Genomic DNA, 17,363 nt, shown 5'->3' on the forward strand with positions numbered 1-17,363 from the left:
CTGATCTACAGTAAACTGGGACAGAAGAGACACTTCCTTTTCTTTGTGGAGTTTGCACGCTTTGCCGGATTCACAATGAGAGGTGTCTTCTTTAAGGAAAATTTCTGGGTGAGTGACATTGTAGTTCCCTGATCTATATAAACTGGGAGGATTATGTTGCATTGTCTGCGGTCCTATTGTTGGTAGGCATATAGGTGTTTGGCTATACATTGTCAACCTGCTGCTCCAGATGTTGCAGAGCTTTAGGTCAGACCTATCTATCTATCTATCTATCTATCTATCTATCTATCTATCTATCTATCTATCTATCTATCTATCTATATCTTCTATCTGTCTACTATCTAAGATCAGTGTCCGAAAATGGTCGTGTAGGACTGTAGGACTTGGAGAAATTTGATGTTTCCATACATTACTCAATGCAGGATTGTATAGCCTAAAAGAACATCTTGCAATTCGGAACAAGGTGCTCAAGTGCATATGTCGGGATCTACAACAGTCTACTGAGCCACCTAAGAGATCAAGTGCAACATCTCCATACCCAATAATGATCTGTAATAATGAGGGCATTATGTGCCGTGCATGTATACTGTGCCATGTGAGGCTATGAGCAGACTGACAGCCCTGTCTTAGTTTTGGCAGAGGTCCAGGACTTCCAACCAGTGCAAGGCGTTATTGTATTATACGTTTCTTGCCCTATTTTTTTTCCCAAAAAAACTTCTCTACCCCTGTCTGTAGAATATGTGTAACACTGCAGCTCAGCAACAGTCACATCAGTGACCCACAGCTGCAGTACCAGGCACAACCCATAGGGTTAGCTCATTTTGCGGGCAAGTTTTTGAAACTGAATCCACCTCAAAATTCGCCTCCCAACTCTCCGATTTATTCCAATGGGACTCAGTAGGAGTTTTTTTATTCCTCTAGCAGTTTCTTCAGGTGGATTCTGTCTTTCTTCTTACGTCCAACAGCAGCACAACACATGGGGTATTCCTGCTCCATGTGTTGTGCTGCTATTTGGATGTTATTATCTGCATAATCCTCCATATTCTTCCATTGCAACCCATTGAAATGAATGGGGGCAGAAAAAAAAGTATGTGAACATAGCCATAGGAAGGTGTGGAGCTGTTTATCCAAGAGGCAGCCATGTTTTTATAATCCTGGACAATCCCTTTAAGCAGTGGCTCTGCTTTCTGCCAAGAGAAGGCCTTGCCTGGGATTGAACAGAATTGGAATAGGACCTTGACCTTCTCCTAAAATCCTGAGTTATAATAGAAATAATGTATAAAATGTACTTATATGTTATTTTGGCCAGGGCATGAGGCGCAGGGGAATTAACCCCATTGTGACTAGGGCTAATCAGCAAGTCAAGCCATGCCACGGGATATACAGGGCATTTTTTTGTGAGCTCTTGTAGTAAGTGGCCACAAAAAAATGGTTGCGCGCAGGTGCAGTTGGCTCTGCCCGAGGCCAGCTGGCAGACCCGATTGCGCATGCGTAGAATATTGAAAGCCAGGCCGGAAGATGACGCGTAGAGGCCGGTTCCTGAAGAAGATGGAAGCAGTGATGGAGAGTTCTCTCGCAGCATTGGGGACGCCCCCGTTGCTGTTTGAGCGCTGGGACCCGCCCCCAGTGCTGCGAGAGAACTCATTTGCATAAAGATGGAAAACGGAATATCTACCGAATGGCGGCGCGGAGAAGACATCTAAAGGTAGGAGAAGAATAGCCTTTCTTAAGGCTATTCCTACGTGTTAGTTAGAAAAAAAAGGGATTCTAATGATAGGATCCCTTTAAGCTGTGAACCATTTGGGCAGAGATGTAACTGGTGACTACAGTTTAGCCACAGTGCCTACAGGAGGTCTAAGGTAGTCTAAGACACACCCCCTGTCTCATCATTGGTTCAGGCTGCTGCCATGACCCTCCCCCTTCCTCTCTCTCTTCTCATGTGTATGGTGGATTCATTTCTATTACAGAAAGAGCAACGTCTGCTTCGGGACCCCTATAGCTATACTCCTGCCTGGGTAGGGGGTGGGGGGTCATGTTTCTGGACTGAAAAAGTAGATCATTGTACCTGCACCTGTGTGATTATGACCTTACGTTCAATAGCGCCCCCTGCTGGACATTACAGTGATGTTTTCTTTAAGAAACCACAACCGAATTGAGACAAACAGAAATGAATATGATGAAACCCTGACTTGCAGCTCTGCTTCCTCTTTCCGCCGCTCGCTTAGCTGTCGTGCTGTAGGACACAACTCCGCTAAACCGGTGATTCCTGTTTTATGAAATTGGGGCAAAGCTGAAGGAGCTGCAGTCAGGGCCATTGTTCCTGTACTTGGTGAAGGGCACGCTATTCTCACTTTATGGGCCATGTTTATGGCGTTCAGGTACTATGAATCGTATGGTTGTCTGTGAAAGGTGACTCAGTACTTTCTATTACACAGGGGTCATTCGGTCTATTGTCAAAGTTTCCTCATTGTACAGTAAAAGGTTTGGCGGCTTTCTAGTAAGGTTCCCATTTTCGAGATCTCTGCTTGCTGTCAATGAAACGTGTTTATTCCCATTCAGGGGCTGAGAAGAGCCTATCCTGAGGAAAAACCGTAACAGAAACGACGCGTGTACACATTCCGTGCACTGGCATCCCATTGCGGCATTCCGCGATGGATTAGGCCCAAATGAATAGGCCGGAGCCTTGCGCCACGGCTGATTCAGCTGCGGAATCCGTGGCAAGATAGGGCAGCTCGCTTCTTTTTTCCGCTACTAGCTAGCAATGGGAGCCGTTTTTGGCAGCGTATTTTGAGGCGGATTCCTTGTCAAAATCCACTGCCAACTTCCCCCATGTGAACTAGCCCTTAGAGGTGACGTCTTTTGCCTTGATCGTTTGTCAATGGACACGACCATGCAGGATCTTTCTATGGTCAGAAACCCAGCCATGATATTCTTACAGTGGACACAGGGGCGTAACTACCATAGAGGCAGCGGAGGCGGCTGCCACAGGGCCCGGGCCATTAGGGGGTCAGATTTTGGAGTGTCAACATCAAAAATTGCTTCAAATTCCTAAAGCAGAAATGTATTTCATTGGGGGACACGGCACCATGGGGATAGACCTGGCGCCCTAGAGGCCGACACGAGGAATGATAAAGGATCTCATGTAGGAGGCAGACATGACCTGACTAAGATCTTCTGTCTTGTATTGTTTTTATTTTCCTTTGAGGTGCAGGAGGGTCTTCAGCATGTACACCACACTAGTCGCACCCCTCTGCGGGCACTGTGTCCTGTTAAGGAGCCCCTCACTGGTCACCTAGTCCCCACTGCTGCATCAGCAGCCAGAATGCTGGTGACCCCACTCCTAAATGCAAGGTTCTTCTTCAGCCCTCTTTGGGTCTTCTATGCCTGGGGTACCTTTCCATCGGCTGTGGCTTTCTACTCAAATCGCTGGTACATCGGGGACTAGGCTTCAACTAAGCCCGCTGTCCTCCCAGGCTTCTCGGGCTTCTAGTCCCGTTCTAGCCTCTCTTGGGCCCTTCTCTTTTTCCTGAATCCCATGGATGCAGGAAAGTCTGTTTCCCTTGTGTCACTTATTTCCCCTGCAGCTCCCACTGAATTTCCCAGCCTGTCCTGAGGGACACCGCACCTTGGGGTTCCTCTCTGTGCAGCCTTCCTGGAGCAGTCGGAGATAGGACATCTCCTGGTGGTATGGTACACTAACCCCCTGGATTAACCACCATGTCCTCCCACGATGAGCCAACCTGACCCTTGACCCCTCCTGATGATGCCACTTTGAATACCCATTGTAATAAAAAGTTGCCATGTGGTCAGCCTGAGACCAACGTCAACGTCCGACTCTTCCACAGATCTATAATCGCACATTGCCTATAGATATCTATTTGGAATATTTGACCTTTTTTCCAGAGGAGCGTTGCGAGGGTCAGTGGCTGATCAGCACAGATGGCACATGGATGATGGCCGTGTACCACCCATGCCTACACAAACATATTCACTATCTTTATCTTCAGTGAGCCTGGGTTGCAATGCAGAGTTTTGAGGCTCACGACCTCATACATTTTCTCACACACCCCAATAAATACGGCTATTATTATACTCAGGGGTCTCTTCTGACCCCAGAGTATAATGATCGTAGGCGCGGGGGGAGGTGAGCGAAAAATAAAAACCAGAGTTTTGGTCACCTCTGAAAAGACCCCAGAGTATAGTAATAGTTCATGGGAGTGTGCCTACAAAATTGAAGGTTCTGCTGAACCTGAAATTTTTTAAATACTTGCCTCTGCCCGCGACTTCGTCTGCATGTTGTTTGTGATGATCCGCTTATATTTATCAAATTGCTGCTGTCGATGATCCGCCTGCTCCGGCATTTCGGCCCTGCTACAGCTCTGCATATGAACAGCATACCCAGTTGTGATACATCTCTGAGCAGCTTCTTTGTTATAAACGGCTGAATGGTTTTGGATGAAATTTGGCACAGTTCTCACCCCCCATCAGAGCCTGAACCCCACATTCCCCCCTCTTACTCACACAAAGTCTATACCCCATATACCCCTCTTGCCCACACAATGCCTACACCCCCATTCTCCACTCTTGCACCCCCATATCACTCTCTTGCTCACACGTTCTCTTCTCTCCTCATCTTCCATTACAATCCATTGCCAGTAGCTTCCACACTGTTCAATCCTATGTAGCTCCGCCCACACAATAGTGTGATCCTATCCTAGATGGCTGAAGGACCTTTGATGACATCATAAAGGGTCCTTAAGTCTAGTATGAACATCATGAAGCCATGTCATTTACCGAGATACAAAGTAGCCTATGTGTTAAACCTCTCCTCACCTTCCATTAGACTCCGCTTCCACACTGTCCTGTTCAATCCTATATAGCTCTGTCCACTAAAGGACCTTTTATGACGTCATCAAGGGTCCTTTAGTCTTATGAACATAAATTCTGGGGGTAGCTGGAGGGGGTCATTAAACTGTGGGGGCAGCTGTAGGAGGACATTAAACTGTGGGCAACTAAAGGGGGACATTAAACTGTGGGGTTAGCTGGTAGGGAACATTAAATTGCGGCAACCAGAGGGGGGAATTAAACCATGGGGGCAGCTGGAGGTGGACATTAAACTGGGGGTAATTAGAGGGGGACATTAACGTCCCCCTCCAGCTGCCCCAGTTTAATGTCCTCATCCAGTTGCCCTTAGTTTAATGTCCTCCTCCAGATAAGCCCACAGTTTAATGTCCCCCTTTAGTTGTCCCAATTGAATGTCCCTCACCAGTTAACCCCACAGTTTAATGTCCCCCTCTGGTTACCCCCAGCTTAATGTCCCCCTCTGGTTACCCCCATTTTAAGGACCCCTGCGCTCAGATGCCAGCAGAACCCAAAACGATCTTGTCTCCCTTGATGCCAACGACACCCCAGTGACTTTTATCCCACCCTAAACATCAATCCAATCCACAGACCTTCAACGATACAGTCCCACATAAATGCATCACTACCCCCCAGCTTCCTTCAACATGCAGTCCCATGTAAATACATCACTTTGCAGGGCTGTTTAGCTTTAATAGGACACTGATCTGATGCCAAAATAATTTTTACATCGACATGCTGTCGTCGGCAGCCAATTTTAACAAATAAAAACCCCATGTAATGGGACATCCCGTATTACTCCTCAGTCTCACCCCCCATGTATACTGCTGCTGTGGGATCCTGCTACTTCCTCTTGGCCCGGGGACACTGGCTCAATATATAGGAGATTATCGGTAGTAGTTAGTCATTAATCCATTATCTGTCTGCAGTTGTTTGTTTTTTTTGTTAAACTGGATTTTCCACCTCTTTGGCCGAAGGTTCTGCCAAAACGTTCAGCAAAATAACGTGGATGTGAAAACTGTACAAAACTGTTTCCATCTTGTATAAGACTCTTGTATATAGTGATATGGACCATGCTGGTATAACCTGGCGTAACTAGGAATAGTGGGGCCCTGTGGCGAACTTTCGACATGACCCCCCTCCCCATGACCGACGACAGAGTATAATAATCAGAGACCAAAATAAAAAACACTATCACTTACCTATCTCCGGCTCGGCTGCACTCCTCGGTGGTGTTGTCCATCTTTAATGATGTCCGGGACGTCACATGACCTAGGACGTCACACAACTAGGCCCCAAGCCTGCCCGGAGAGGTAAGTAACACTATTTTTTATGTTCTTTTACCTCTCCTGGGCCTCCGATCATTATACTCTGAATAGAGCCCCTGCTACCCCGGTAGTTATGCCCCTATATGATTATATGTACAGCTGGTATGTTATACATCTTCTTGTATATAGTGATATGGAGCATGCTGGTATAACCTTGGCATCTTATTTATATCACTAAATTATTATTATTAATTTATTAATTAATTTATTTATTTATTCATTTATATAGCACCATTAATTCCATGGTGTTGTATATTGTTTCCATGGCGCTGTACATTATTATATTATTTCCACGGTGCTATACATTATTATATTAATTCCATGGCGCTGTACATTATTATATTATTTCCACGGTGCTATACATTATTATATTAATTCCATGGTGCTATACATTATTATATTAATTCCATGGTGCTTTACATTATTATATTAATTCCATGGTGCTGTACATTATTATATTAATTCCATGGTGCTTTACATTATTATATTAATTCCATGGTGCTTTACATTTGGGGGTTACATACAATACACAAAATATACAAACATATATAATACTAACAGTGACCGACTGGCACAGTGGGGTAGAGGGCCCTGCCCGCGAGGGCTTACAATCTATGAGGGAAGGGGGGTAGAGACAGAAGGAGAGGGGGAGACTGTACAGATGGCGGTGCGGTGATAGTGTTATTGGAGGTTGTAGGCCTTCCTGAATAGGTGAGTCTTCAGGGCCTTCTTGAATCCTGTGATTGTGGGGGTCAGTCTTATGTGTTGTGGTAAGGAGTTCCAGAGTATGGGGGATGCACGAGAGAAATCTTGGAGAAACATACCTGTGGATGAAGGATAGAGCAGGGTCAGATGACAAATATAAATGTTGGATGGCAGTATACTTCCATTCTGGTGTAATTCTGAATGCACACTTAGATTTCACACTTTGCTTGCACGCTTGCATTGCACAATGACCTCGGTCCACAACTATAAACATATTAACATATCCTACTATTATTATTATCCTATCCTACTATTATAAATGTGAAAGTTTGGATGCTTGTTCCTCAGTCACGCAAAAACGGCTGAATGGATTTGAATGAAATTTGGCACATAGATAGTTTATAACCTCGATTAACACATAGACTATTTTTTATCCCGGTAAATGACATGGCTTCACGACTGGAATTAATGTTCACATACTATATTATACTTATATTAGCAGCTTATCTCAGGTTCTGATAAAGCCAGGTCTGTGTAAACACTCAGCTAACCCTCAGTGGATTGTGTACAAGCATTTGCATATTATTTGATCTGCTCCAGGCAGTGCTGACAAACTGACATGGGCAAACACCTTTAATCTAAATTGGCAGTTTGCCAATTTTAAACATTCCTGGAAAAAGAGAACCTAATTTGTCGCAAACAACGATAGCTATGAAGGAAGCCAGAAGTCACAGAGTTCTCCTCAAGCTGAGCTGAGGGGGATTATCGACGCCAACAACACACTCATTATATGGCATCCCAGCGAGCAGCTGATATGCCAGACCATTCACGGGCACAGTGCGAGAAACAAGTTCAGCAGCAGGCCAACTTGAGAGCTGCCGAATAACCGGAGCATGCGGATTATCAACACCAACAACATGCTCATTATATGGTGTCCCAGCGAGCTGCTGAGATGCTGAAACAATCATGGGCACAGCGCGAGGAACGAGTTCAGCGACAGGCCAGCTTGACAGCTGTCAAAAAACACCGGAGGAGGCGGATCATCAACACCAACAACATGCTCATTATATGGCGTCCTAGCGAGCTGCTGAGATGCCGGAACAATCACAGGCACGGTGTGAGGAACAAGTTCAGCAGCAGGACAGCTTGAGAGCTGCCGAAATGCTGAAGCAGGCAAACCATCGACAGCAGCAATTTGCGGAATATAGGCGGATCATCTACGCTAACAACCTGCAGATGAAGTCGCGGGCAGAGGCTAGTGTTAAAATAAGTCTTCCTGCGTATGTCCATTAGCAGTTCAGATTTTCCTTGAAGTAAAAATAAACTGCAGCCCCCAGTTTCTCTTTATATTCTCTGTTCCTCTGTCCTAAAATGCTTCTTACTTGGTGCAGAAGAATCCATAGAGATATTGTATCATTATTATACATGTTACCGTATATACTCGAGTATAAGCCGACCCGAGTATAAGCCGAGGCCCCTAATTTTACCACAAAGAACTGGGAAAACTTATTGACTCGAGTATAAACCGAGGGGGGAAATGCAGCAGCTACTGGAAAATTTCAAAAATTAAAATGGTCGGAGTTTTTGGGTGCAATAGTTGCTGGGAAAGGGGAGGGGGTGTTTGGTTGTCTGTCTGCCCCTTCCCTGAGCTTGAGGACTGTTTTTTTTTCTTCCCCCACTTGGAATTCAGTCTGGCTGTATATAGGGGATCTGCAGTGCTCCTATTAACCCCTTCCTGGTGGAACAGGAGCACTGTAGATCCCCTATATTCAGTAGACCGGGCACTGTCAGACACAGGGAGACCTAATGTGTTTGTGTGTCACAGTCATTCTCTACTTTTATATGTATTCTAGGGAAAGGAGGGATTTACAACTTTTATTTACTTAGTTTTGTTATTATATTTTTTAAAGCTTCTTTTTTTTCACTATTTTATGGGAGATTCTATACATTACTATTGTGGCTGGTCATAGACCCTCCCCCCCCAAAAAAAAAAAACAACAAACAAACCTGCAACCAAAGGCGATGGTGGCTGGCTATCAATGGCAGGACACAACCGGAGCTAGGTACCTGTAAATGTTCCGGATAGAGGCAGTGGTGTGTAATGATGGCGCCCTCTGTGTCTGGATGGTGGACAGGACTGTGGCAGCTACTTGTGACTGTTGGCAGATCAAACAATCCTCTCTACTGATGATCTGCTTGGGCAATCTGGAGCGTCCAACACCTCCTAAGAGCTAGGCCATGGTCTAGATGGCGGGCGATTCATCCTGCTTCTTTCAATCCAATGATACAATAGTCTGGATGCGACTGCAACCACTGCCGCTTCTATAAATGGCTCAGTTCATGTTGAATAGGTGTAGAGTATCGATATTTTATTGTTTGGTGTCTAATTCTTGTTTACTGATTACAGCGCCACACATGTGGTTGTGGCTGTATCTGGTACTGCAGCTCACAAATGCAGGTAAAACCACAAAAGTTATAATATGCCTTCAGCGTCATCACACTGTATACTGTACCCAAGATCTATACAGTCCTCTCCAGGATGCAGGATGAGATATTCTGTATTTGCAGGAAAAAATGGAATGTAAAGCATGAGGAAACTAAGCGAGAAAACATTTGGGCTGTATAACCAGGAAAAACTGCAATAAGTCCAAAGGTGACTGTGCTGTGGGTCAAAAAACCCTGGTCATGGAGCATAATAAACCCGTCTCTATGCTCTGTTAGTGCACACGGACTTCATAAAGGGGGGTCCGGAATAGAAATACTGGTGGAACGTAAAAAAAATTAAATGTAACTAGACGCAGTTTCACTTCTCAGCGGACCTGAGACAAACAGAAGATCATTGAATTTTTTTTCTAGAAAATTGGATTTTTTCATTACTTGGTGTCACAGTTTTTGGTTATGCTGCCACTATGTGAACTGAGTGCAAGCTACTAACATCCACAACTGTACCCCATAAAGCTGCATACGTTGGCCATAGGCTTCCATGTTACATAGAAGCACAGAAGGCTGATGGCAGAAAGTCCCCCCAGTCCATGTAGCCCACCCTCAAATTACTTCCATTGTATCCTGGGGTAGACGTGTTATCCCAGCCAGGCTTATATTCACTTACTAGAGATTTCCCAACCACGTTTGTTCCAAGCCTCATCTACGATTCCAGTGATATAAGGACCTGTTCACATGGACACAGAGGGGGCGGATTATGGCGCGGAATCCACGTCATAATCCGCGCCCTCACAATGGTGGTCTATGGAGACCGCTCACGATCTTTTTACCATTAGCGGCATGTTGCCGCTAGCGGAAAAAAGCGGGCTCCTCTTTCTTCAGGCGGATTCTGCGGCTCATGGAGCCATGGCATCTGCTTCGCGACAGCAACCCCAGAGTCAGCCCATTCATTTGAGTCTACTCCGGAGGGAAAAGCCGCGACTATCGGAAGCCACGGCAGTCATGGCAGGCGGATTTTGGCCTGAGAGTGACGCAGCTCCCCAAAATCCGCCCTTCCGATCCCCATGTGAACGGGGCCTAACATTCCCTGACATGGCTTTTGATCTCCTCCCCAATTCATTTCAGAGTGTTAACCTTTTAAGGACGCATGGTAGTTTGGACGTTTCCTATTTTCCTTCCCTATCTTCCAAAATTCATAACTTTTTATTTTTCTGTCGACATAGCTAAGGGGGCTCATTCTTTGCGTGATGATTTGAACTTTCTCGTGGCGCTATTGTGGGGTACATATAATATTTTTGTTAGCTTTTGTTAGTGTTTTAGGGGGATCCATGTGAAAAAAACAAACAATCTTATCATTATTTTTTTGCATTTTGTCACTCTGCATTAAAAACAACATGGCGGCTTTGTGCGGCCGGTCATTCCGATGACGGCGATACCATATTTATATTGTTTTTTATTATTTTTTACCATGTTTACTGATAAAATGTCATTTTTAAAAAATGAACAATCCGTGGGTCACCGTATTTTTGTGCCAATAACTTTTTCTTTACCGTTTAGTTGAAAATTTGTCAGGGAGGGGTCTTTATTTGTGGGGCAATTTGTAGTTGTTTTTATTGGTACCAATGTTTGGTTTGTATGACTTTTTGATAGTGTTTTTTTTTGTGGGGAAGCGAAGTGACCAAAATGCATTAAAAAAAAAAAAAAATAAAATTTTGTTTTTCATTAAGGTTTTTTTCCTGTCCCACAAGGGGACTTGAACCCACTGCAATAAATTGCATTGCACACTACATTGCAAATAGGCTCCCTTTCTGAAATAGAGGAAGGCAGTCAGGAGGCATTGCTCGGCCTCCTGGCTGTCATGGCATACATCGGAACTACAATCTCATCACAAGGTTCCAACAATTGACCAGAAGAACAGATTGACGTGTGACAGTGCAGGTTAGACTAGGTTCACATCTGCATCGGAGTCTTTGCAGGAAAGAAAAGTCCTGCACAGAGTTTTAATTTTCAGTATAAAAATGGCGGAGACCCAACGGACACCCGGTGGACTCCATTATAGTCTATGGGGTTTGCATTTGTCCACGGGAAACCACTGTTTTAGCCGACTGGCTCTTCACCGTTCGTGGTTCGGGTCCCCTGAAGGATGGAGATCCCAGCGCAGATGTGAACCCATACCGCCCAATCGTCCTGATTTCCGCGAGACACTCACGCTTTCCTGCCCCTGTCCCGCCGTCCTGCGCAGCTCCCTATATGTCCCGCTATTTCCCTTTAATGATTTACTGATCAATCATTCCTCCAATCACTGCCTGCTCTTATAACAGATAAGAGGCTGCGGTGATCGGAGGAACGCTCGACTATGGTTCAAGGATCTTGTGTGACATCACATGGCCACGTGACTAGGTGGGCATGTCAGTGTCCCGTGCAGGTACCGAGAAGGGAGGGGGAAGGGGGATGTAAAATGCAAGATGGAGAGAGAGAGTGTGTGTGTGTCTGTCTGTGTTTGTCATTATACTGGGGGCAGAGATGGAGGGGGGACATGAAACTGGGGGCAGATGAAAGGGGATATGAAACTGAGGGAGAAATGGAGGGGGGGATGAAACCGGGGACAGAGATGGAGGAGGGGACATGAAATGGAGCAGATAAAGGGGGCACTTAAACTGGGGGATAACTGGAGAGGGCATTAAACCATGGGAGGAGCTGGAGGGGGACCTGTCTGCCTCTAGTTGCCCCCAGTTTAATGTCACCCTCCAGCTACCCCTACGGTTTAATGTCTGCTTCTAGTTTCCCACCATTTATTGTCCCACTTCATCTGCTATTTATTTATTGCCCCCTCCAACTACCCCCATTGCTAATGTTCCCCTCCAGCTGATTCAGTTTAATAAAATATAGAGATATGTCCTCTCTATAGAGATTATGGACGCCAGCCATGTTCATTGTCCGGTGTTTCACGCTATACGTAGATCTCCAGGGCTAAACTTATGTATAAGAAGTAAATTACACATGAGTGAATGAAGGAAGCTCGGGGTGTAAGACATGTCACCCACAACACACGAAACTCGCCAAACCTGCCTTGTACAGTCACGGGGTGGACCTTTCCCCGAGCAATAGGGCAATTCCCCTGCCATGTTTTTACATATGAGTCACCCTTATATCTGCCGTCCTGACACCTCGTCGGATATTATATGTATATTCTGATTCTTTATTACACTTTGGATGGCTACCAAAGAAAACGCCCTTGGAGGAAACGCCGCGGGAAAAACCAGCTGGTTTTGGAAACCGCAGCATGTCAATTATATCTACGGAAACGCCGGCAGCTTCTCCATAAGACATAATTGTAACAGAAAATCCAGAGAGGAAAATTCTGTGAACTTTCTGTTTAAAGCGCTTCAGGAAGAACCGCAATGCGTTCCTGCCACGGTTTTCCCCACAGCGCTTTATAGCTGCGGGTTGTCCCGTGGGAACTTAGCCTAAAGGGGTTTTCTATGACGTTGCAGTTGATGACCTTTCCTTAGGATAGGTCATCCATTGAAGATCTGTCGGGGGGTCCTACAGCTATAGGAAGCAATATCCATATCACAAGCTCTGCGACATCACATTTATTGGTCACCTTGCCTCATTGCAGCTCAGTCCCATCCAAGTGTATGCCAGTATTGCTGCAAATGTGTCAAATGTATCCATTATATATGTAGAGCGGATCCATCCAAACTGTTTAAATCTTACTTTTACATGGATGTGACCAAGCTGTTCTCCCTCCTGCAGAGTACAGACATCACCAGTACCCTGGGATATGACACGCTGCTCCAGCACATGAATAATGGCAGAAAGAACTGCAAGGAGTTTGAAGAATTCTTAAAGGAAAGGTATGTGATACATTCATTATAGCTAATGCGGGATAGATAGATAGATAGATAGATAGATAGATAGATAGATAGATAGGAGATAGATAGATAGATAGATATGAGATAGATAGATAGATAGATAGATAGATAGATAGATAGGAGATAGATAGATAGATAGATAGATAGATAGATAGATAGATAGATAGGAGATAGATAGATAGATAGATAGATAGATAGATAGATATGAGATAGATAGATAGATAGATAGATAGATAGAGAGATAGATAGGAGATAGATAGGAGATAGATAGATAGATAGATAGATAGATAGATAGATAGATAGGAGATAGATAGATAGATAGATAGATAGATAGGAGGGAGATAGATAGATAGATAGATAGATAGATAGATAGATAGGAGATAGATAGATAGATAGATATATAGATAGATAGGAGGGAGATAGATAGATAGATAGATAGATAGATAGATAGATAGATAGGAGATAGATAGATAGGAGATAGATAGATAGATAGATAGGAGATAGATAGATAGATAGATAGGAGATAGATAGATAGATAGATAGATAGATAGATAGATAGATAGATAGGAGATAGATAGATAGATAGATAGATAGATAGGAGATAGATAGATAGGAGATAGATAGATAGATAGATAGATAGAACATAGATAGATAGATAGATAGATAGATAGATGATAGATAGATAGATAGATAGATAGATAGATAGATAGATAGGAGATAGATAGATAGATAGATAGATAGATAGGAGATAGATAGATAGATAGATAGATAGATAGATAGGCGATAGATAGATAGATAGATAGATAGATAGATAGATAGGAGATAGATAGATAGATAGATAGATGATAGATAGATAGATAGATAGATAGATGATAGATAGATAGATAGATAGATAGATAGGAGATAGATAGATAGATAGATAGATAGATGATAGATAGATAGATAGATAGGAGATAGATAGATAGATAGATAGATGATAGATAGATAGATAGATAGATAGATAGATAGATAGATAGATAGGAGATAGATAGATAAATAGATAGATAGATAGATGATAGATAGATAGATAGATAGATAGATAGATAGATAGATGATAGATAGATAGGAGATAGATAGATAGATAGATAGATAGATAGATAGATGATAGATAGATAGATAGATAGGAGATAGATAGATAGATAGATGATAGATAGATAGATAGATAGATAGATAGATAGATAGGAGATAGATAGATGATAGATAGATAGATAGATAGATAGATAGATAGATGATAGATAGATAGATAGGAGATAGATAGATAGATAGATGATAGATAGATAGATAGATAGATAGGAGATAGATAGATAGATAGATAGATGATAGATAGATAGATAGATAGATAGATAGATAGATAGATAGATAGATAGATAGGAGATAGATAGATGATAGATAGATAGATAGATAGATAGATAGATAGATAGATATCTGAACAATGTGATTGGTTTCAGATAAGTATATAGAATAACCTGGCGTGTTACCTTCTGCAGGGCAGCAATAGAAGAGAGATATGGGAAAGATCTGGTTAATTTAACCAAGAAGAAACCGTGTGGTCAAACTGAAATAAAGTGAGTGAGCCTTTTTCTGATCGTATTGAGCCTACAATACATTATCTGCAGTGGCTTGGCAATAGTATTCATACTCCCTGTGTTTTATCACATTTTGTCACCTGACAACCACAAACTTAAATGTATTTTATTGAGATGTTAAGTGATAACCAACACAAAGTATCCGATAATTGTGAAGTGGAAGGAAAATGATACATGCATTTCAAAATTTGAATCAAATGAAAATCTGAAAAGTTTGACGTGCAAAAGTATTCAGCCCCCTGTACTCTGATACCCGTAGATAAAATCCAGTGCACACAATAGCCTTTGGAAGTCACTTAATGAGTAACTCCAGCAAGTTACAGGCCCAGACCCAGTGTTTTCAGTGTTCCCTCAACTCCCCTGGACCTCCGATTATTATACTCTGCGGTCTGAAAAGACTCCAGAGTATAATAATTGTTTAAGGGTGGTCCACAATGGGGCATAATACTGTTTGTGGGGTCACTATGGGCGTAATACTGTGTGCAGGGGCCACTATGGGGCATAATACTGTGTGCAGGGGACACTATGGCTCATAATACTGTGTGCAGGGGCCACTATGGGGGATAATACTGTGTGCAGGGGCCACTATGGGACATAATACTGTGTGCAGGGGTCACTATGGGGGATAATACTGTGTGCAGGGGCCACTGTGGGGGATAATACTGTGTGCAGGGGCCACAATGGGGCATAATACTGTGTGCAGGGGCCACTATGGGCGATAATACTGTGTGCAGAGGTCACTATGGGACATAATACTGTGTGCGGGGGCCACTATAGGACATAATACTGTGTGCAGGGGCCACTATGGGGCATACTACTGTGTGCAGGGGCCACAATGGGGAATAATACTGTGTGCAGGGGCCACTATAGGACATAATACTGTGTGCAGGGGCCACTATGGGGCATAATACTGTGTGCAGGGGCCACTATGGGGGATAATACTGTGTGCAGGGGCCACTATGGGGCATAATACTGTGTGCAGGGGCCACTATGGGGATAATACTGTGTGCAAGGGCCACTATGGGGCATAATACTGTATGCAGGGGCCACTATGGGGCATAATACTGTGTGCAGGGGTCACTATAGAGTATAATACTGTGTGCAGGGGCCACTATGGGACATAATACTGTGTGCAGGGGCCACTATGGGGTATAATACTGTGTGCAGGGGCCACTATGGGGGATAATACTGTGTGCAGGGGCCACTATGGGACATAATACTGTGTGCAGGGGCCACTATGGGGCATAATACTGTGTGCAGGGGCCACTATGGGACATAATACTGTGTGCAGGGGTCACTATGGGGTACAATACTGTGTGCAGGGGCCACTATGGGGGATAATACTGTGTGCAGAGGCCACTATGGGACATAATACTGTGTGCAGGAATGCGGGGGAAAGGCCGTCAGGGTTTTTTTTAGGGGGAAGGGGTAGGTGGCTGGTGTGGGGGGTTGGAGTGGCCCATATCAAAAATTCGTCACGGGGCCCTGCCATTCCTAGTTACGCGGAGGGTTGAGGATCTTGAGACAGTTGAGGGTCTTTAGACAGTAATTTCTCAAGGATTCTTTCCAAATTGGTCTATCAGAAGCTGTGATGCAGTCAATTTCAGAAGATAACTATTAGTGGAAGACCCCTTTAAGAAAGATAATCGGAAGCTATATTTAAAGTAACCCACTCCGTATTTCTTTTCCACAGCACACTTAAGAGGTCCTTGGATGTCTTCAAACAACGTGAGTATTTTTTTTTATTGTTTAGCTGTAATATTTTCACAATTGTTTGCTTACATGGAACTGAGTTTAGGTGTCGCCATTCCCCTTGTCAATGGGGGTGACTGTGGCTGCTCTGATTGGACAGTGTCAGCCTGTATAGGGAACCCCCAGCTCTCAATCTATTCCTAAATTTCTAGTAGGAACAACAGAGGAACAACACTGTGATGTAATACAAGTTGCCACAAGTTATACAACAGATACAGTCCTATGAAAAAGTTTGGGCACCCCTATTAATCTTAATCATTTTTTGTTCTAAATATTTTGGTGTTTGCAGCAGCCATTTCAGTTTGATATATCTAATAACTGATGGACACAGTAATATTTCAGGATTGAAATGAGGTTTATTGTACTAACAGAAAATGCGCAATATGCATTAAACCAAAATTTGACCGGTGCAAAAGTATGGGCACCTCAACAGAAAAGTGACATTAATATTTAGTACATCCTCCTTTTGCAAAGATAACAGCCTCTAGTCGCTTCCTGTAGCTTTTAATCAGTTCCTGGATCCTGGATGAAGGTATTTTGGACAAACAATTCAAGTTCAGTTAAGTTAGATGGTCGCCGAGCATGGACAGCCCGCTTCAAATCATCCCACAGATGTTCAATGATATTCAGGTCTGGGGACTGGGATGGCCATTCCAGAACATTGTAATTGTTCCTCTGCATGAATGCCTGAGGATTTGGAGCGGTGTTTTGGATCATTGTCTTGCTGAAATATCCATCCCCGGCGTAACTTCAACTTCGTCACTGATTCTTGA

General features: G+C 43.8%; 1 protein-coding gene across 1 annotated transcript in view; it reads left to right on the forward strand.

Moving 5' to 3' along the window:
• PSTPIP2 (proline-serine-threonine phosphatase interacting protein 2) overlaps positions 1-17,363 on the forward strand; it is a 44,573-nt gene continuing 27,210 nt past the window's right edge. The window contains exons 1-4 of the mRNA XM_075268728.1: positions 1-108; positions 13,095-13,195; positions 14,740-14,817; positions 16,532-16,566. Of these exons, the coding sequence (XP_075124829.1) occupies positions 76-108; positions 13,095-13,195; positions 14,740-14,817; positions 16,532-16,566 (247 nt within the window). The 5' untranslated portion in view covers positions 1-75. The remainder of the gene's footprint in view (positions 109-13,094; positions 13,196-14,739; positions 14,818-16,531; positions 16,567-17,363) is intronic.

The sequence above is a fragment of the Leptodactylus fuscus genome, chromosome 1, assembly GCF_031893055.1.
Source record: "Leptodactylus fuscus isolate aLepFus1 chromosome 1, aLepFus1.hap2, whole genome shotgun sequence".
Lineage (NCBI taxonomy): Eukaryota > Metazoa > Chordata > Amphibia > Anura > Leptodactylidae > Leptodactylus > Leptodactylus fuscus.